This window comes from Perca flavescens, chromosome 8 (assembly GCF_004354835.1).
Source record: "Perca flavescens isolate YP-PL-M2 chromosome 8, PFLA_1.0, whole genome shotgun sequence".
Classification (NCBI taxonomy): domain Eukaryota; kingdom Metazoa; phylum Chordata; class Actinopteri; order Perciformes; family Percidae; genus Perca; species Perca flavescens.
Window position 1 is genome coordinate 29,770,323 of NC_041338.1, and position 22,513 is coordinate 29,792,835.

Here is a 22,513-nt window from a genome sequence, read left to right on the forward strand (position 1 = left end):
CAACTGTGCCATGGCAAGCTGACTTTTACACACAAACTTGCAGCAAATACAATCCAGTGTTATTCAGTGCAGCCCGACAAAGAACTCTATGAAGAAGCGATTCCATGAAACAGAAAAAGGGGAATGGATGGAGGTTGAAGCAGCACATCCATATCCCCAGAGAGCATGCTGGTCAGCCTTGCATTTATTCATAACTAATGTGCTATGACTACAGATTTTTCCAGGGCTACTACCTAAAACTATAAACGATACAAAGCGGAACAAACTGCAGCCAGCACTTAATGAACAGGAACCATTCAAGGCCTTGAGGGGCCAACATGAGAATTTCCCCTGTTGATAATTTTCACATCTAAGTTTCTGAACGTTAATGTTTCTCATGGGATCATTTATGTGCAGAACAAGACACGAGAGGTTATCAAAATCTGTTCACAGTCAGTCGTTTCTGCTGTCACTTGATTTTACATCTCAACATGATATTTCTTTGGCCAATGATCTGCTATACACCATAACAAAAAGAACAGGAGTGGAAAAGCAGGATACATCACAGCCAGCAGCTTTAACACTTAGACACTTTAGACTGTATTCTTCCATTAATCATCAAATTGTTTCCTCACTGGATGTTGGCCAACGTAGCTTTATTTATTACACCAAGGTAAGAGGATCGCTGCTCACAAAAGAAAATGTCTTCCCGTCAAAGCTTTTTATGACAGAAGGAAAATAATACCTGTTTGGCTTAAACTGATGCTAAAAAGCCTCAGGAGGAAGGGTTTTGGTGGCTCAAGATGTGTATCGTATGTTTGCTACATGACATTTATCCTCACATCCATCTGTTCGTTCTGTCCTTACTGTACTCTGTCTAATAAAGCGGTTACGTGGAATGTATAAAAATAAATTACGATGGCATTTATCTTTACTCCTCCTCCCCATCCTGCTGCAGCATCTCCATGCAGATATGAAATTCAGCTCACACACCAGATACAGCGGGAGCAGAAAACACTGATGCTACTCTGCTCCATTCACTCAACCATCCATTAACCCAGGTGAATACAAAGACCGGAGGAAAGGGATATTTAAAAGATCAAAAAAAATAAGTCATTAAAATGTGACAAAGCCAAAAAATCTCAATCAAATAAAACAATCTGTAAGTTATTACGGACAGTCGTCACTGCTGACTGCAAAAGAATAATTAAGGTGACACAACGTGCCAAGACGTGCTCCAGAAACACTCTACAAAATCAGCAGTTTGTGAACCGTCCACCACTTAATTTGTCAATTAAAATGAGGGATGAGATGATGACCCAAATCGTTCAACAGATGCTCAAATATCTGCCACCTGGCCAGGAAACATATTCTGGGATGGTTGGTGCCGATATATAATCTGTGCCACCAACAGCTGACTGTACAGACGGAGCTCATTATTGAACAAATGGCCAGTTTTAATGTAATTTTCTCTATAAACTCAGGATGGAGCACGCACACAATGCAGTTAGACAAGCCTAAAACTCTTTCACAGAAGTGTTTGTGTGGCTGGTCATCAAGCGTCCATCCAGCATGCATGTAGAAATGCATGCAAAATAACAGAAAAATAGGAACACATTTACAGTTGGGCATGAAATGGAGCAGGGCTGCAAATGTGACAAAAAGAAGGAGAAAGGATGAATGCACAGAAGGAAAACCAGACTGAAAAAGCACTGAACTACAGTAGATGCAAAGCTCAACTGGCATTAACAGCATCCAACTTGCCCCAACACTGGCTGAACGGGGACAAAGGAAGTGAGAGGGGTCTACAGCGGCTGACCGTGGAGGGATTCTGGGAGCTCCTGACCAGACATCAGCCAGCTCTTGAAGAGGGGGAGGTGGTAGGGACAGTGGCACAGGTGGTGGGCTATGGCCCCGTCCACAGCCAGAGGGGCAAACCCCAGCAGGGCCGGCTCAGCGGGAAGCCCCCCCGGCAGCTGGACTACATGGAGCTCGTCTGAGGGCTCTGAGGGACGAGAGGCAGAGCAGGGAGAGAGAGGAAAAGAAAAGTACAGTGGAGGAGGAGTGATGGGAGCTGTGCAACACAGGCACAGAGCTAAAGATTTGTAGAGCTGAAAAATTCATCATAGAAAGTTTATTCAGATCTAATCTCTGGCTTCATTTGAGCAATACCGGTCTTGACCTTTTAGTTATGACTGAAGCAGACCAACTACTGTATGAGAGACACTATCAGAGACAATGATCTACTTTACAAAATATGTGATTGTTTTTCTATAAACCACTCTGGGTATGGAGATAAAAATACATTCTGATCGGCCGCTCTCTCAAATAAACATTGTGTATTTAAGATTTACGGCATTCAAACTAGAGCCCGACCGAAAAAGGTTTTTTAAGGCCGATACCGATACAAATATTTGGCGATTTAAAAATCCCTATATAATCGGCTGATATATATATTTCTTTTAAATCCAGAAACGCGTAACAAAACATAAACAGATTTCCCTAACATTAGTTATTTGTAGTTATTTATGAGTCCTCACTAAAATAATATGATAATGCAGTTTAAAAATAAACTTGTTTTATTGTCACAACAGAGGAACATCAAAATATATTAAAGTTCTGATAAATAAAATGTATAAAAATACAAATTTAAGATATGAAATATGAAAGTCCTTAGAACAAAAACAATAAAAACAAAAAACAGGGACGTAGAGTGCCCTCTGGTGGACAAACTATGTTTAGTGTTTCGTCAGTTTTTATTTTATTTTTTAAATATTCATTTATCAGAATCATTTATTTGTCATTATTAATGATTCTGATGAATGAATTTAAAAAAAAAAATCATTTATCGGCCATTATAAATGCTGATACCGATCGTTTGGAAAATGCCTATATAGAGTTGTGTTTCTGTCCAATTTATAAATGCGAGTCGAATATTCTATGTTCACTAGCTAGTCTCTAACTATGTGTGTCTGTTGTTTGGTGTTACGCAGGTAGTGTGCAGTCGATTTTTAGAGCTTTTTCACTGAAAACAGCTGCCTGTTGCAACAGAAAGTGACGCTATCAGGCCAGACAGCTAAACAATGAGCTGAAACTTCATGTAAAGCTCTGTGAAGCTGCAGATTTTAGTGATAATAAAACAATGCTTAATGAAGGTAACACAAACTCCCACAGATCATTTTTGTAGTTGGTTAAACCGGCCCTGATGATGCTACAGATCCCAAACCCCCCACAAATACAAATAGAAGACAAACCTACCCATGACCAACCATTTCACTTACCTAGGCAGCATTGTCAGCCATGTGTGTCAGCCGACTCAGCAAGGCCCGAAACACCTTACAGAGACTAAACAGCGTCTGTAAGTCTGCCCAGTACAGCACCAACTCCAAGCTGAGACTGTACCAGAGCTGTGTCCTGTCTACCCTGCTTTACGAGTGCTGGCGAACAACTGAAAGCGATCTCCACAAACTGTCGACCTTCCTCACCAAAAGCCTACGTAAAATAAAAGAGAATATTCTGGCCCAACACCATCTCCAATCAACTTCTACTCAGCCAGTGTAAACATGACAACATGACTACCATCATTATGAGAAGGCAATGGAAATAGTTTGGAAATGTAATATGTAGAGAGCAAGAAAACATCACGCCAACTGCCCTTCACTGGACACCAGAGGGCAAACATAAAAGAGGCCGACCCAAGAACACCGTCCGAATACCAGGACGGTGGAGGTAGAGCTGAAGACCCTTCATCACACCTGGGGCTCTATAAAGACACTGGCCCAAAACAGACAAGCGTGAAAATCCTTTGTTGCTGCCATACATGCATAACAACAGGCATAATGGTCAGTAAGTAAACCGGCCCTGCCTTGATCACGACTACAAAAAAAGCAACAACTTAAAGAAAACAGTGCAGGACTGAGCACAACTCTAATAATATCTTCTAATATTTGATTAATGAAGAACTAATCACGAAGTCATGGCTGTTGCTCAAACACTGCATAAAACCTCATACAGAACACATTTTACTTTCTTTCCAGTACACTGTGCCGTACAATATTTCATCTAACAAAGTTATGAGAGAGAAAAGACTGTTGTGATGGCTCTTTTTTCCACTGAGCATAATAATGGGTAATTAATCAGTGCTACTTTGCTAACTTTCCTCAGTGAGGACAACAGGTTTTCACAAACTCAGCAAGGTAATAACTAGAAATAAAATGGATTAAAGAAAAATGGTATTCTCTACATTTTTCTCCATCACTAGTGTCTATATTTGCTGCACAAACTCAACCACATGTCTGAGTTCAGGTTCTAGTTTAATCACCTGACTGATTTATGACTCAATCTAAAAGAAAAATATACAATTGAACATTGTTTTACTGTACATCAACCAAAGCCTCCCATATATGAAACTCTCTCTCTAAAATTTCCACATTGAGTTTTACTTCTCCAGCCATAATTCTCTTCATGTGTATATAAAAGACATTCTGATATTAAACTACACTCTTTTCAAGTGAATCGCATCATTATCTATTAATAACAATCAAAAAACATACAAAAAGAAGTTAAACAAAAAAAAACTTTAGCTGCAGGTCACAGAATTTGAAAATATAAAAATTTAAAAAAACCGAGCTATCGAAACGAAGCTGAAGAAAAACGGCTTAAATAATTATGTTAAATGTGTTGGGATATAAAAACAAAGTTGTTTAAACAATAACAAACATGATTTATATATTGTAATAATATTTTTTTCTTATAAAAGTGTGGACATCAAAAAAATAAAAGTCAATGAAAAGTTAATGTTATTACTTTCTAAGGTCTTAAACATACTAAATACTAGAGCCAAATCCAACCACATACATACTCAACGCACAGGAGGCTACTACAGTCCGAACTGGAGCAAAGCACTGTGGTTTTCAGTGGTCTGTCCAAACCCAAACACTTGTCAACATCACATCAGACTTCTGAATCACACCGACTCTGCTTGTCATTCTGAATCAACACGTCCGATGATCCTGGTGCTTCGACGATATGCAACTTCTCCTGTACAGACGGCACGTAACAGGCCGCCAACACACGCTAGGCCATTTCTGAGCCTGTGATCAAAATCCTAAATACCATTCAGTCATATCCAAATAACCGTACAGGACTTGTATTCAGTTCTGTGCTGTGATGTTTAATTTGCCCCTTCTGAGTCTATAAGAGACAGCGGGGATGATTATTTGCATTAATAATGAATATATTGTTTGGTCTATGAAATATCTGTAAATGCCCATTTTAAGGTCCTAGAGTCAAACGTCACATCTTGATTTGTCCAACCAACAGTCCAAAACCCACTGATATTCATTTACAAAGATATAAAACAAAGAATAGCAGCAAAAGCACACAATGGGAAAGGGCATTTATGATTATATTGTTTATCAAAATAGTGGACGATTCATTTTTTGGAGATTGTGTCATCGATTAATCAATTTATCATTTCAGCTTTATTTAATGATCTCAGATTACAAGTTTTAGATTAGATTCAACTTTATTGTCATTGTGCAGTGTACAAGTACAAAGATAGCGAAATGCTTGTAAAGCAGCACTAATTTGATGAGTAAAATAAAATGAGACTGCAAAGCAAACTAAACTTGTGTTCACACGTCTTGCTGCCTGATTTTGTGAGGCGCTCCTCATTCACATGTTGGAGAGCGACTCACAAAAGCAACTTTTTGCTGACCTCCTGGTTTAACTTCTCACCTTGCTGCAGTTAGTAGAACTGTACTCCAGGGTGTCAGTACACCGTGACGTCACTGTTAAGTGTGGTTACAAGTGCAATATTTCAGACCACAGCAAGAGTGATGCTGTCAGAAGTGAATTTTAGTTTGTATAACCCAAACTAAGAAATTAACAGATGATTTGAAATGAAGAAAAAGTGCAGCTGAGGAGATATTATAATGTGTGCATAGATTATCTGCACATGGAAGTATATCTGAGGCAGGAGATATATTCCACATAAGGCAAACACATCTATCCTGTGAAGAACAGCAGGATCAGAGAGGCAAATTAAACAATTGCAGTCAGAGCAGGTGGTGTTAGAAGTGAGGGCCGAAAACAACACAAGTTACAACAAACACCGAGGGTGTGTGGTGAAACAGAAGCTTTTCAAAATGCATTTTTTTTCTTTAAATCTTGGAGACGTTTAAATGTAATTAACGCAGCCAAACGTCAAACCCCCCAAAATAGAAAACACAGGAAATGTTTTCCCACAAAAAGGCCATGCAAGTTAACAGGAAAAACTGTCGAAATAAACTTGAAAAAAAGCAGACATACCATTAGTCGGATGCCTGGCAAACGACACAGAAAATCTCTTTACTGGTGGCATAGAGAACAGCTCTGAGGAGATAAGAAAGGTAACTGGTATTACTGGGTCTGCTGCTGGTACCTGTGTCTGCCTGTTTGCCAGTGATGTGTTTTCACATGAGAAAAAAAAATAGAGGAGAAAAACAGAATGAGAGAGAGAGAGAGAGAGAGAGAGAGAGAGAGAGAGAGAGAGAGAGAGAGAGAGAGAGAGAGAGAGAGAGAGTTGGCCCATTGATTCATCAATAGCTGTCTGCCAACCAATAGTGTTATCTCTGAATAAACAAAGAGGCTATCAGTGAAAGTGAGTGGAGAGGCTGTGGAGTGGATGGTGTAAATTATGAATCTGGCTGAATAGTAAACATGCTGGACTTTGATATAAAAGGCATTCAACTGTGAACTGTGAATCCAACTTCCTGATTCGTCCTTTCCTTGGCTGTGGACTTATTGCACTTATTCACTTTCTTTCCAAGATTTAGAAGAGAAGATCAATATTACTCTCATGTCTGTACAGTAAATATGAAGCTACATACATCAGCAGGTTAGTTAGCATAAATACTTAACAAGGGGGGGGACAGCTAGCCTGTCCAAATGTAACTAAATGTGCCTACTTGTACACAGTATTTCTCATTTGTTTAATCCATACCAATATAGGTCCAATATTGACTCTCTTTTAGCTCTGGCTTTGGACTCCATCAACTCCTATCTGGCTCTATAGTTGCTAAACGCTCCACTATGTTCACCAGCTAGTTGCTTACAGTGTCTGTCTGCTGTTTGGTGCTGAGCAGGTAGTGTACAGTGGGTTTTTACAGCTTTTTGCTGAGAAAAGCTGCCTGCTGCTGAAACAATGCTATGAGAGCGGTGAGTGTGAACCAAACCAGTAAAGTTGCAGCTGGACAGCTAAACAATCAGCTTAAAGTTGGCAAAACGCTCCATTTGAAGAGAACTGCAGTTGAAACAACGATCTTCTGCAACTTTAAGCGGTACAGTAATAATAGCATTGCAAACTTGACCAAACCTAATGGGGATAAAAACCAGAAGTTTAGGCTTGATCTCTTTTCCAGGATCCAAGATCACTAAATCATTGTAAGAATATCCAATTTTATATAATTAATAGTGGTAAATTACATCCAAGTTTTAAATCCATTCAAAAAGAACACATTTGGAACATGCCGGGTGGTGTTAATGAAGGGGTATTTGAACTCTTCTGCTGTGGGGGTACATGAGACAATAAAAGATTGCTCTAAAGTACACTCCTCACCAACACTGATTGCTTTAAGGTCCGAGTTCAAACCAGTACACTTCCATTCACATTTCCCGTTAAAAGAATAATCTGTTGTTCTGATGCAGAGCCCGCTTCCCTTCAATGAGCAGCACTGACGTCAGTCCAAACCCTCCCGTCTCTCAGAGAGCAAAACATGATGTAACAGAATTGCGAGAGGAAAGCATCGGTTTGCTCCTGGCAGTGTGTAGCCTTGCAGTCAGAGTGACACCTGGTGGATAAACTCAACCGCTCAGTTTCCTGTGTTTAAAACCAGCAGTGTGTGTGGGGGGCGGGGGGGAAGAGAATATATTCCTGCAGTTTGTGCAGAGTAGAATTATCTGCTGCTGACTTAACCCGAGGATGTGACACATCTTTGAAAATGTGACACAAACATATTTAACTAAAGCAGCTGTGACCATGAAAATGATATCCAATCCAGATGTATGGGATAATTAAACCTGCTATAAGGACCCCTGGTGGCTGTAAAAACAGCTTGCTTGTACTCACCATTTCCAACATGAGACTGAGGGAAAAGGGTGGGGAGGGAGAATGCGACTGGGAATTATTTAAAGGTGGATTATTGGGTCTTGAAAATATATCTTTTCCAAATAACAGGCTGAGTTTCTTAATGTAGGGATTACCGTAAATTGTGATTAATAAAAAAAGCCAGACTTCTGGCTTCCAGACACAAAAACTACTTTACAGTGCATTATGAAATTAAATCCCCTGAGAGAGGATATGGTAGCACTGCAAAACAACATGCACAGAGAGAGAGAGAAAATTTCAACACGTTCAAACCCAAGCAGACAGCCGTGTGATCAGTAAGTGGACATGCTGATCTGGGAGAACATTGATCACCGATAGCTGTGGTACATGACATAGTCCAGTCCAGTGTCAGGTTGCGTGCTCAGCATTTGCTGCACAGCCTATTACTCTGCCGTCAAATCAGTGCCCTGCAGTACACTGCAAAGTAAAATCACTCAAGAAATGTGATGCAACAGATTGAAATCATTGGTTTGGGAAAGGTAGCAAAAGAAAGCAGGGGGTGACAAAACTTAATGTCCCAAAAATGAAAGTGTCTAATGCTTCAGGAGCAAAAAGTAGAACAATAAAAAAAGACATTCTAAGCCAGAAAGAGTTTGAAGACTTTCTAAAAAAAGGATAGAGATGAAAAGACCTGCCTTGTGGAGGAGGACAGACAGTGGTGTGAACATACCAAACATGCTAATCTGGCACGGCAGACTGCCGGGGGACAGAGGTGGTTTGCGGTGGAGGTGGTGGTGGGTGCGTACGTAGTCTCGCAGGTTGGGGGCGCTACAGGACACCCCAAGGGCGGAGGCACTGAAGAGGCCAGAGCAGAGCGACCCTGTGTGAGGAGGAGCCGGGGGAGGAAGGTGTGCAGGGTGAGTTTTTATTACACACCATGCCATTATTCATAACAAACTGATGCTATTAGGAGAGTCTGGCATTAGTGTGTGTACATTTCAAAGGATGTACTGTGTGTGAAAACCCTGTAGCTACAGTTTATGATAAACAAAAAATTGGACAATGGACAATCTGAAAACAAAGCAGCTATTTGTTCCTGGAAATGATAACATGCAAGCTTTAAGGTTTTCACAATAGTGACTGCATATATAAGAACTGCATGTATGTATAGGGCTGGGTATCATTCAAAAATGTTTAATACTGATACAGTCAATTCAATACCGGATCTTCAAAATACTTTTTTCGATACCAATTTTCTAAAATACATTTTAACCAAAATAAATTACAACATTACACGTTGCAGTACACCTATGTGACGATCAATGTAGTCATGCCTCTCAACACACACGTGAGCCACATCTCTGTATGTAACATAGGGTTTTTCCTGCATGCCTCTACGATGTGTAATATTAGACAGCCATTATTATGCGTCACTAGCATTATTAGATCTTTGTAAAGCATGCTGCATGCTTACTGGCTCACTGACGCTGATGAGATACTCCTTACTCAAATAACATACTCAATACTATGGAGGCTGTTCGGTGGGTGCATAAAAGTATCAAAGTTTGGTACCCAGCCCCAACTATGTGTGCATGTGTGTAAACAACGCAAACAGTGAGTAAAACAAGTAAACAAAGAACATGTGTTTTGTATGCAAAAAGCAGCAGCGGCGTGACAATCAGACTGTGGAATGTGAAAAGGGGATTGTTTCAGACCCCTGCTGTGCATAAACCCTTTGAAGTTGCAACAGCCAATGCTCATAAATGTATCATGGTTTTTATTTTAATATTTTAAATCAATATTGAGTTTATAGACCACACAGAAGAGGAAATATTATCTTTGGAATTGCAGGGGGGAAAAAAAATTTAAAAAGGCGTCTGTGCCTCATCCCTTTGTTCTAAAAACAGTATGAAGGTATGACTAACAGAGGTCAGCTCTGACACCTGCTGCTCTTGTCAGCGACCTGTGCAGTCGGTGCCGCTGGTGCTGGTGATGAATAGGGAGGGATCGCTCAGCAGCCTCACACTTACTATACATAACTGACAGGCTCCACTCACCCAGAGGCTTTAGGTGGAGCCCCTCTGATGTTGCGTGGACACAGAACCAAGTGCTGCTTTCAGACTTGCGATAATTAGGCACTGAGTGACAGGATGATTAACACATTTAGGCACTGTTATACTTGTAACTGCTATTGTTTGCATTGTCTTGTCTACTTGATGTTTATGATTATACTTGATTGCATTGGAGATTTTTTACTGAAATTACTTATAATAAGCTTCTTTCCTCTCTGCCACATATCCATTTAGTTTATTGCATCTTTTAGGTCTTAATTGTGCAAAGAAAGGAGATACACTGCACTGCAGCAGTTTAACATAGCGGAGTGCAACACATAGGTTTGAAACCCAGTGAAGCACATGTGACAGAAATTGTTTCCACAAAGTGACTTTACTCCCTGTTCTCACAGTCACGGGTTTCTCCATACCTCTTGATTTAGACGACGGGGCTCTCACGCTTGTGTGAGTGTCACCATGCTAGCACGTTGTTGGAGGTTGCATGCCCTTGGAAAGTGTACACACAGCAAAACAAGATTCCTCTAATGGGTCTTTCATTAGGGGGGGGCCCATAGATGTACTTAAAGAGACAGCTGATTTAGAACATTGTAGGGCATTTTATGTGTACCATGATAGGGGGTCAAGAAGAAATACCCAAACATTTAACTTAAGGGGGTTTATTGTAGCACCAAAAATGACTATGGAGGATGAGCCCAAAAACCATATTGGGGGCAATATAGAACACAGTGTGTTATTGATCATGTGTTTGTTTCATCTAGTTTAAAGGTTAAAGACCTAGTTAGACTGCGGAGCATGCACTGTACCATACAGCTGCTGATGAAGGAGACCCTCATATCTACACATTGTACACAGTACAAACTTCAACTAAATACCACCCTTTAAAAGGGATATTGATTTTAAAAAGACTAATTCTTAAATGACAATTCCTGCAATTAGACGAACAAATTATCTTAAAAGTTGGTTTAAATAAAATAAATAAATAAAAGATTAGTCTTTATTTGTATTTCTTTGGAGTGCTCTAAAAATCAATTCAAAACCTAATTGGCACATCAGGTGTGCAAGATAATACAGCTATAATCTCACAATGTGCAATGTGCATGAGCTTTTCTTTTCAAATACAATAATGTGAATTTATATAACTTTAATGCCATTACAATTTCTAGCATTATAACCATATTTATTTCTTTTGCTTTTCCTGCATAAATATATCAAACAAGACACCTGTCACTGTCGCTGTCTGGTAACAACTAAATCTATTTTGAGAGTGTGTCGTGTTTACACCAAAAAATGCTTGAATTTTAAGTCTGCTGTTCATGTACATTATTGTACCAGGAAAAGGAGGAGCTTCTAACAACTGCAAAAAAAATTAAATAAACTGATCTTGAAAAACAATATAATTGTATAAAATCTATTGCTTTCACTTTGTCAGTTAGTATACAGTACAGACTGTCTACAATTAGTGTGCAGAATAGAATCAGGACATTGGTTATATTCCAAAGTTTGTTCTGCAATAATATATACTTTAAAATAAAAAGCAAAATGGCAAACATCAGTGAACAGTCTAATGATTTAATTTGATCTTCAGAACTTTGGTTTGTTTCCTGTACAGACCTCAGAAATAAGAGATAGAAACACCTACAATATGTCCCCTATGTTGTCACTTTATCACCCAGCAGGGATATCGGTACGTCTCTAAACACTATGCGACACCAGAGATCCTACAGTTGGCTGTGAACGTAACTCTCCCTGCTGACCTCGCGCCTGCATAGTTTTGAGTTTGATCCTCTTTGGCTGAGAGTTAAGCTACGCTAAGGTGGAAGCTGTGTGAATGTCAGAAAGAGAGACCGAGGAGAGGGGGGTGATGGAAAGAAAAGTGGGGAAGAAAAACACTGGAGAAAGAGAGAGATATGGAAAGGTGGGAGGGCAAGCAGAAGTCACAGCCAGGGGCTTGTGATGAGGGGAGGATCAGTGATGACAGCTGCAGATAAAATGTGATGTGAGGTCAGTTTGTCTTTTGGGATGAACTCTCTCTCTCCCCACACACACACACACGTACATAACACACACACACACGTACAGAACACACACACACACACACGTACAGAACACACACACACGTACAGAACACACACACACGTACAGAACACACACACACACACACATACAGAACAAACACAGACACACGCACAGACACACGCACACATGAAATGAGGTGCCCACCTAGGCCACTGGCTGGTTTGATCTCAGGAGACTGGCGTGAACACGAGGGGAAGAGTCGGTGAGATGTGCAGCCTTTGGAGGACTGGGTGGGAGAGGTTTCAGAGAGGACCTGAGTGGAGCCATGGAGCACAGGGGTTAAGACTGACAACTGCCAAAGTAAATCAGGGACCTGATGTCTCTCGTTGACTAAAACAAAACTGCTCAACTAAAGAGAAGCTTGAACTACTATGTGGGAAAAGAAAAAGAAACACCCAGTCTGGTTGTATTATTATTAATAGCAGTACATCCTGCCTACTCCTGAAACACCAACACTAAAGGGTCTGGTACCTCCATGGAGCCCGTCTTGCGGTTGCGGATCATGGGAGACCTTCGCTGGATGTTGATTGGCTCAGAGAGGGGAAGTGCCTGGTCTGGCTGGTCCTGGGAAAGGTCCTCCAGACTTCCCTGATTGGGCTTTTTGTCTTGATTCTGATTGATCAGAGAACACAAGAAGGAAACTATAGATATATTCAGTGATGCCACGTAACATGTTACTCTAATCTGAGCACTTTTTTCAGTAACGAGTAATCTAACGCGTTACTATTTCCAAACCAGTAATCAGATTAAAGTTACTTATCCAAGTCACTGTGCATTACTATTTTTGTCATTTTCCTTAGTAAAAATATATATTTTAGCTTTCTTCTTGCGTCTCGCGCAGTGAAGTCATGTATGCGACAAGTCACGTTTTCAGCATGTGGACAGTTCACGTGTACCACGCAGCAACACAAACGTAAACAACAATGGAGGGAGGAGAGAGATGCGCACTTTCTAGCTGGAAATACAGTCACTATTTTGAGTTTGTGTCAGCTAAAGACGGAAGTATTAAGGTTGGTTGTACACTCTGTGCTGTTGGCGACAAAGTGCTATCTAGCTATAAAAACACTACGTCAAATTTGAAGAAACATTTGGAGTCGCAGCACTGCAGTCAAACTTACAGAGCAAGTCCCACCAGGTGGTGCGAAGCAGAGAGAAGGAGGCCCCCCACCACCCAAACAACAAAAGCTGGACTTCGGTGCAAAACCAGTAAGTGGGGGAGAGTTGGTTGGGCAGTAGGTTGTAGAGGAAATGCTGCCCTTAAACACCGGTGACTGGCTATTTTTTGTGCCATAATAAACCAGATCCTACTACTGGCAATGCCGAGCTGCCTCACAATAAACCGGTTGTCATTTTATGTTGAGGCTGTGGGGTGTTGTCGGCAGTTGCTGAATGTAACTAATAAATTAGCTTGTAATCTAACTTTGTTACTTTTAAAATCAAGTAATCTGTAAAGTAACTAAATTACTTTTAAAATCAAGTAATCTGTAAAGTAACTAAGTTACTTTTTCAAAGTAACTGTGGCAACACTGGATATATTCTTGTAAAAAAAAATAAAAAATACCCCACTATTCATGGAAAGTGCAGTAATGTCAGCTTTGGTTTTGTAGACAATGACCATCAGTCAGACACCTGCCTTCCAGAACCTAGAGTCTAGGTGGTATTGCACAAAGCAGGATTACTCAGTTAGCCAGGTAACTTCCAAAATAGCATGCAGCAAGTAAACATTTGTTAATAGCAATAATCAATACGTTACTTACAATGACCAACTGACACCTAATATATACATATATATTACAAATTTGAAACATTAAAAAAACACAAATATTTTCACAGGTTCATTTCCTAGAATAGCAATAAGATCTAAACCTGCCATAAAACAAAAGTGGCTGCCTGATGAATTGCCTGGGCATGCCTTCAAAGCAGTAAGGATGGGAGAAAAAAGGGTGCAGGGCTGGTTAATTACAGTAGAGAAGCAATGGTAAAATAATAAAAAAAAAGAATTCCTTTCCCAAAAGTTTTTGTAGTTTCAGTAGTTAACTACACAAACGTAATTTAACTATCTGAATCACTATGCAAATATGAATGTAGTTAAACTACCAGCAAGCTAATGCAAAAATGTAGTAAACTACTAATTTAAATTACATGTAGTTTCCTACGCCCCAACACTGTAAAGGGCAGCCCACTAAAATACAGAAATGACATTTATATAATTTCAGATAGAGAGCAATCTCATGATGTGAAAACAATTGTTAATGGTGCATAACCCTTATCAAAAATATCAATTGAAGGAAGTTTGGTGTACATTCTATATGGGATTTGCTCTTTTTTGAAAGAAACAAGTTTACAGACTTGAACTAAGTGACAAGTTTACACACCTCTGAGGAGGCTGGGCGGAAGCCGAAGCCAAGAGGTACATTCTCCTCATCTTCACACCCTTTGACTCCTGGACTGAAGTGAAGCTCGACATGGAAACGCTCCTCTGAGGAGGGCTCCTGCTCACGACACAGATAAAAAGACAAAAAGAAATGCATAAAACTGCAGCGGTAAGGCTGAAAGAATATAAAAGAGCAAGACATGTGTGCTGCACAGTTATGCAGCTCTCTGCAGGCTGACCTTATTGTTGTCTTCATACAGCATAATGACTATCTGTGTCATGTAGTTGAGTTCATTTACAGCACTCAGGTAGTCCATGGCCTGTTTCCACTGCTGGTCCTTCTCATCCTGATACTCAAACAAAAACATACGTAAACACACGCAAACATCTCATACATAATAAATACACAAACACCTAAATCTAATTATACACCAGATAATATGGAAAATTAAATCATCACATGACCACGAAACAAAAGGTGTTGTGTTTAAGATATAGCGAGACCTGTGTTCACAAACAATGATCTAATAATGCCCATAACCGTAATAATGATGTGCAACAGAAGATATTAATCTATAGGACTAGTCAATACAAATACTTTTATTGATGGGACAGTCACCAATGTAGCTATATCAAATATATCATTTGCTATAGCAAATGTGTGTATACATTATGCAAGACAAAACTTTCACAAATTAAAATTCAATATACAATTATGCGTAACAATTGCCCAGCTCACTGCTGTAGAGTAGTTAGTTAGTTATATTTTATTTCTGTATCATGCCAAACATCTTGGCCCATCCCACATGGGATTACAAGACACCACAAATTCACTTATTCAACAAACATCTTCCCGTTGCATATACAAATCCTTCGAACAAATACATGAATACAAATATATAGACATACACATACATACATACATGTATATACACGTACACACATACCACACACAAACAACTAGTTCTCATCTACCCTCGATAAAGAGCTTTTTTCCTCTTCTCCCAGGCTTTATCTAAATAATTAGCCAATTTATATGTTTCATATGTGAACCGCCATCTCAATCTTTGAGCATCATTCATATTTACCAAATCAATCTCTGCTTTTATCCTACAAAACAAAAAAATCACGCTGCTCACGATAAAAAGGACAATAGAAAACAAAATGGAACTCATTTTCTACATCATTCAAACAGCACATAGGACAAATACGTTTTTCCTCTTCTACATTAACATATTGTCCTGTTTCAATAGTCAAAGGTAAAACACCAGATCTCACTTAAGCGCATAAGGATCTTTGCCTTTTTGACAAATTATATACAACATAATTCTCAGTGCCATATTCTGGTTTTATCATTACAAAAATATGCAATTTTGGCTTAGCCCATATATCATCAGCCCACTGCTTTTTGTCTTTAGCAAACACAGATTCTTTAAACAAACCAATATTCAGCTTTTCATTATTAAGAAACAAATCCCCAAAACCATAATTACAAAACAATTTGCATATGTCGTTAGACCAAAGACCAAGAATATGTATATCCCAGAGAAATATTTTCCTTGTCAACCTATTTGTGTCCATATCTAATAGACGATTCCATAACTGGGCCATACATATCTTCCTGCGAGCCTCACATGATTCCCATCCCATGTCTCCCACTATTGCCAATGTAGGGGTATACTTATGCACACCCAGAAAATATCTTATAGCACTATTTTGCACTAATTCACAATTAGATATATTCTTAAGTCCTCTAGCACCCACAATATAATCAAGTATAGGGCACACACAGGCTTGAAACAATTTAGAATACGTTTGAAAACTTATGTCTTTCAGATTCCTGCTTTTACCAATAATTCCTCCCAAAGCTCTACGTGCTGAATCAGCAAGAACCTTAACACCATTTTTAACCTTAACACCACTAAAATTCATATGTTCATCTACAGTAAGTTGTACCAGTACCAGTAATCACCAAAGGGGTAAGCCTGCCTCCACAAAGTGTAGCTCCTATGGAGTCATTTTGAGCATCCTATCGACTGCCATTCATTTTGGCGCCACTTTGACAGCGAAAAACTTTACATCTGAAGCGTTTAAAGACTCCATTTGTCCATTGTTTATTTCTAAAGAAACACAACAATGTATAAAAGGCTCCATTACTCATGTGTATCTCACATTATGGCTCTGTAGCAGACGTTTTTGTAAAATTGGCTAACGATTGTGTCACAACCACACGACTTACTATCGCAGTTTCAACTTACATTAGCTGTTTAGTTTGATTACTAATGTTAATTAGCTTTTTGGTTAGCAATAATTAGCCTGTGCCTATGTTATCTCCTTACACATACCTACGCTCTCAGTCTCTGCAAGATTCATAATGATTGAGATTTCTCTTGGCACAGCTACCAGAAGACTTACAACTTTCAGACAGGTTGCTCACGTCACATCTACATCAGCAAGCTCAGTTTGCAGCTGCGCAGTAACGCTCAGCCATCACCTGAAAAGTGCTTCTAATATCCTCCACTGGTGTCTCTCCAGAGCAACAGGATCTGTTGGTCAATTTATTTTACTGTCTATGGTAATCACACATGAATCTTTTAAAGCTATAGTGTGTAGTTTCTGTCTCTCCCATGAGGAATTCTAAGTAATGACAACAACACTGTTGCCCACCTCCCCACCCCTCCTCCACAAAGTAGCAAATAGCCAAGAAGGACACGGAGGATTAAAAAAACAGGATGTATTCTTCAGAAGAGGTAATTATCTTCACTCAACCTTCTGTGTAGGAAAGTCACTGGACGCCACAATCTTCTGAACATAGCCATACTGAGAAATACAGAGAGAGTTGTGTGGAGCTGATAGTCTTAATTAGCTTTGTAGCAACTCATTTGACAATGGCTTGAATGTAACGGACGTTCATTATCAAAAAGTTACGCGCTAAAGCTTTAAGGAACTCCTTGATAGAAATAATTGATAAAAATGTGTCCTGAGTGGCCCCTGGTCTTTAGTGAAGACTTAGTCTTGCATTGCCAGACATATCTCCACAGCTCTGGAGTCTGGTCTGGCTACACCGCTTATGGTCTATTCTGGGATAGGGGAAAAATGCTCCGTCTAGGTTTGTTTTTCTTTAAACCAATCACAGCCGTCTTGGGCGGCGCTAAGCCCCAGATGCAGCAACGGTGCCCATGCAAAATAGATAGCGGAGGGACATCTATCAGGCTTTATTTCAGCACTGTACATCCAGTGAGCCAGACTAGTAAAGACCGCAAGGACGTTTAGGAAGTAAAGAACTTTTCTGATGTTGAATTTTTTTCTTATTCTGGCAAATTATTATCAGCAGACACAGAAAGATGACATAATATCACTACTAAAACAAAATGGTCAGAGATGTTAAAATCAGACATACATCCAGCAGTCCTCCATATCGGAAGACGCTGAGCAGGGAGTGGACGTGGCTCTCACTGGTGAAGTAGAGCCGTGTGCGGACATGACGGCCAGGAGACATTACGCCACGAGAATACCTGAACACCAGGGGACAAGAAATGACACAAAGCTTATCAGTCAACACAGCACCAGTGACCTCAAACATACTGTACACAAACACAGACTTTATATATTTGTGTTTTGCCTATATACAAGTCAAATGTTTGTGTGCGCTTCAGTGGCGGCTTGCATTCTCACAGAGGGTGCAGCTTGTTAACAGCCTCGTCCTCATGGGTCCTCTGCAGGTCCAGCTGGATTTTTTTCATCAAAGGAACACAGTAAGCCTGAGCGATATCCAGTTTCTCGTCTTTGGTGATGCCGTACTCCTGATATGGATGTTATAAAAGAGAAAAAAAAGCCCTTTGAACACTTTCATCCAGTTCTTTTTTATCTACTTACAGTATTAATGGCCATGAGGAGATGAAGTCTTATCATAAAATATTTTGGGGCAGAATGCAGTAAAACTCGCTGAACATCACAGGCTGAACAGAGATAATTAGTGACGCATTCATGCATGGAGGCCTAAAAATGGGTATTCTGTGACATAAAATTATGCTGTGGCACTTCCAGAATTAATTCCCTTTTAATGAATATAGGGTTTCACTGTTGCTGCTGTATTTCCATACTTCATAGAGTATTTTGATTTTCTCTGCTGAGTCACTACTACCCTTTTTTGGTGCAACATTTTATTTTTGCCACAGGGATCAACTAAGTTTGAGTTCATGCTCAAAAAGGGAAAAAAAGTTGACAAGCGCAATAAATTTGTGAAATTATCTGCAAAAGGCCTTCTGGCACAATTTTCTAATGTGACCCATTTGTTAACATTCCTGACATTCCCCGACTCCTTCAGATCATTTAAGTACATAATTTAACTCTTTAACCGGCAATTTCCACTGGATGCGGAACGTCTGCGGAACGTCTGCGGATCGTCGATGGAGTCCTTAGGTTTCCATTAAAGTCGATCTGTGTATTTCCACAGACTGCGGAACGTCCGCGTCCCTACTCCGTCCCAGTTCCGTCAGTCCGCAGCAGATACGCAGAGCTTCTATTTTTGACGGACGACGGAGAACTCCGCAGCAATTCAGCACACGGCAGATAGTGCGGGACAGGAAGTCGAGCACAGAAACAAAATAAATATCCGGTTAATTTTCAAAATAAAATACACCGTGCTCACGGCGGATCATATTTCCCTGCACTACACCTTGAAAACACAGCACAGAGTCGTTTCCCCTCAACTCCTCTGGATGGAAACAAACATTTGTTGGTTTTGTGGTTCTATTCTACGTGAATTAGCGAGAACTTGTGGGTCCTTGTGACTACAGCTGTCAGTCACGGCCGCAGCCGTTCCGCAACAAATCTGGACCTGGTGGGTATTGACGGACGGCGGAGCACGCAGCAGACACGCAGTGGAGCCGGTCCGCAGCCGTTACGCATCCAGTGGAAATCCCCGGTAAGTTTCCCACTCTTGAAAACAACTCTTACAGTATAATATTACAATGTAATTAGGTAGTAATGCAACATGTGTGCATGCTATCTTCTAGGCAGGTCCCGAGAAAACCTAAAATGTGCTACAAAGCTAAATGACGCCTTTCACCTGTGGTATGACTATGTCAGCCAGGGCGCGGGACAGTCTGAACAGCTCCAGCGTGTCCTCCAGTCCAAGTGAGGCGTTGTGCTGCGAGTCGTATTTGATACAGTCATAGATGTCCGGGATCTTGCTGATGTCGTAGCGGCCGTTCTTCATGCGAAAGTCTCTCTCCAGTTTGGACCAGCGCTGCAGCATCAGCTCCAACGTCTCGCTGTGGTAAAGCTGAAGGTCTGGGGAAAAACACAGAATGACTAACCTTAGTCTAAAAAGTAAGGTAATTGTCTCTGAAGATTATAAATACTTCACTACATAGACACATTTAGTCATTTTCTGCTTCTGCCTGATTCATGCAGACAAAAGTCTATAGACTAAACTAAATATCTCTGCTTTAACAAAGTTAAACATTTTGATAATTTTTTTCTCCAAATGCAGCTGAATATTTTTTTCTTCTTTAAACAGGTACGGCAGGTTCACACTACCTGCAGACTTTGGGTCTTCCAGTCTCTTGCGGATCTGTGAATTGAGACTCTGGATGAGGGCGTACACCTTATCGCAGGTTTTGACTGGATCCTGTATGACCTTCATTGAGTTGACCAGCGATGGGCTGCCAGTTGGTGCCAACTGGGACACAATGGGAACAGAATGAAAGAGATAACATGTTATATAACATCATATCAATCAGTGTAGTCTGGAAGGACTTGAAAGAATTGCAGCAAATACATGCATGGGAAGGTTTTCTTTTGTTGCATTGTTGGGCAACAGGAGAAACTTGCATAACAATATTTCAAAGATTCTGTGGAAAAGTATATACGTTTCAAGAATGAAGACTTGTGAAGCAAGTCCAACTGTTTAAACTGAACATGTGAAAGCTTTCTGGCAAACATTGCACCATGCACCTTCTCAAATTAAGCCATTTTTTATATTTTCCCTTCCCTATCTCAGGTTTGCCACATACCTTCTGATAGTCATCCTGTGTAAACTCCTGGCCCTTCTGCATGATTTCATGCAGCCTTGCCTTCACCTTCTGTTGGCAGTCAGTCAGAGAGTCGCTGTCGCTGTCCAGCAGTCCGTTCATGTTGGCACTCTTCACCATCTGAACCAGGATCGGAGTCAACTCCCCTTCTAGAGCCAGCAGACCCTGCAGAGAAACCAGAGAACTTGAACTGAATCATTGTGTGGCATTTCTACTTAATATATGTCATGTGAGAGAAATACATACAGTACATGAGTAAAGAGTAAACTTGATATGTTTAAGTTATAGTCAAGCTGAATCAGGGTTCTTCTTAATTTTCCCCTCAGATAAACTGAGGGTAACTTTAAACCATACATATAAAACCGTTGGTTTGTTGCTGTTGTATATTTATGCCTTTAATCTTTTAAACGCCTTAAATGTTCTTATGGTGGCTCTGTACCTTCTTAAAATGTGGTCTTCAAACCAATTAGTGAATTAATCGATTAGTTGATCAATATGAAATGAATGGTATTTATTTTGATAGTTGAAGAATTAAATGCCAAACATTTGCTTGTTCCAGCTTCTCAATGTACCAATTTTCTACATTTATTTGTCTTATGTGAACAAAATATTTTTGGAGAAAACAAGCAGTTTACCAGAAATAATCACCAGAAAACAAAGATGTGTTTAATGTTTCATTTTATCCCCTAACTTATCCCCATCCCCTAACTGCTAAATAACCCCTAAATATGGAGAGGTAGTTATTTTTTCAACAAATGTATCACTTATATTTGGCATAGACTCTAGTGGATCTCAAGCATCCAAAGATATATTTTGTCCTCGAAACCGTAAAAAAATTCTCATTTAATTGTTTAAGTTACATCAGTTATCCCTTAGATATATTCTTTCAGGTAGAAGGGCAGAGTTACCTTCGCGAAAGCAGCGGCTGTCATCTGCACCCTGCCTTCGTCAGAGGCGTAGATCTTCAGGTCGTGGCGGTAAGTGCTGTGGAGGCGCAGGAGGCCACAGCCTGGAAACCCAGCATAGTCACCTGGAAGATTGCACACAGAGTGGGACATCATAGTTAACTAGCTAATAATGTTCTCAATTAAGAAATGGCTGAGTCAGAGAGGTAGTTGAAAGAAAAGAGAAAAAAATTAATTGATTGTACCCAAAAGTACCAAGGATTTCCGTTAAAAATAGGCACACAGGAGATACACAGTCCTGTGCAGGTGCAACATCACTTTCAGTTCAAATGCATTGTCCTCAGAACGCTTTGTAAGCTTTTGAGATGGCTCATTTCACTTAAACTAGACTTAACTTGTTTGGTTTAAGCTATGAATAAAATGAAGTGAAAGTGAAGTGAACAGATGTTGAGTAAACCCCAAAAATTACTGAAGACAGCCCCTGGAGAATACTTTAGATTACTTCTTGAAGAGAGACTATAAGTAGTGAGCATTTTTAATATACTGAATATTAGAGATGGTCCGATACCACTTTTTTGCTTCCCGATACCGATTCCGATACCTTAACTTGCGTATCGGCCGATACCGAGTACCGATCCGATACCAGAGTGTCATATATTTCATTATGTTTTAACAGCTGTATACTACTATCCCTGTATGGATGTGATATGATTTCTATCTTTGTTGTCGGTCTGGCTCCGGTTAAACTCTTTGTGAAACATGAACAAACACAAACAATGAATGCCCCAGAACTTTCTTTTATTCTCCAGTTTGACAGTCAGTTATAACGGAAAAAGAAAAAAACTACTTCAACGTAGATTTTTTTAGGGCTTTATTACGTGGTATCGGATCGGTGCATAAACTCCAGTACTTCCCGATACCGATACCAGCGTTTTAGGCGGTATCGGAGCCGATACCGGAACATCTCTACTGAATATACT

The 22,513-nt window shown here is 40.0% G+C and overlaps 1 protein-coding gene across 5 annotated transcripts in view; it reads right to left on the minus strand.

Annotated features, from left to right (window-relative positions):
- Positions 1 to 22,513, minus strand: part of ppip5k1b (diphosphoinositol pentakisphosphate kinase 1b) — a 65,804-nt gene that overhangs the window by 7,008 nt on the left and 36,283 nt on the right. The window contains exons 16-28 of one of the 5 annotated variants that reach the window (XM_028584189.1): positions 21,537 to 21,658; positions 20,611 to 20,793; positions 20,135 to 20,276; positions 19,662 to 19,885; positions 18,266 to 18,393; positions 17,991 to 18,105; positions 14,830 to 14,937; positions 14,592 to 14,708; positions 12,688 to 12,828; positions 12,361 to 12,469; positions 8,799 to 8,948; positions 6,292 to 6,354; positions 1,799 to 1,984 (exon numbers count right to left, since the gene is read on the minus strand). In XM_028584189.1, the coding sequence (XP_028439990.1) occupies positions 1,799 to 1,984; positions 6,292 to 6,354; positions 8,799 to 8,948; positions 12,361 to 12,469; positions 12,688 to 12,828; positions 14,592 to 14,708; positions 14,830 to 14,937; positions 17,991 to 18,105; positions 18,266 to 18,393; positions 19,662 to 19,885; positions 20,135 to 20,276; positions 20,611 to 20,793; positions 21,537 to 21,658 (1,788 nt within the window). Of the gene's footprint in view, positions 1 to 1,798; positions 1,985 to 4,888; positions 5,313 to 6,291; positions 6,355 to 8,798; positions 8,949 to 12,360; positions 12,470 to 12,687; positions 12,829 to 14,591; positions 14,709 to 14,829; positions 14,938 to 17,990; positions 18,106 to 18,265; positions 18,394 to 19,661; positions 19,886 to 20,134; positions 20,277 to 20,610; positions 20,794 to 21,536; positions 21,659 to 22,513 lie in introns of those variants that run through there. The other 4 variants (XM_028584191.1, XM_028584194.1, XM_028584192.1 and 1 more) reach the window with 4 other exon arrangements.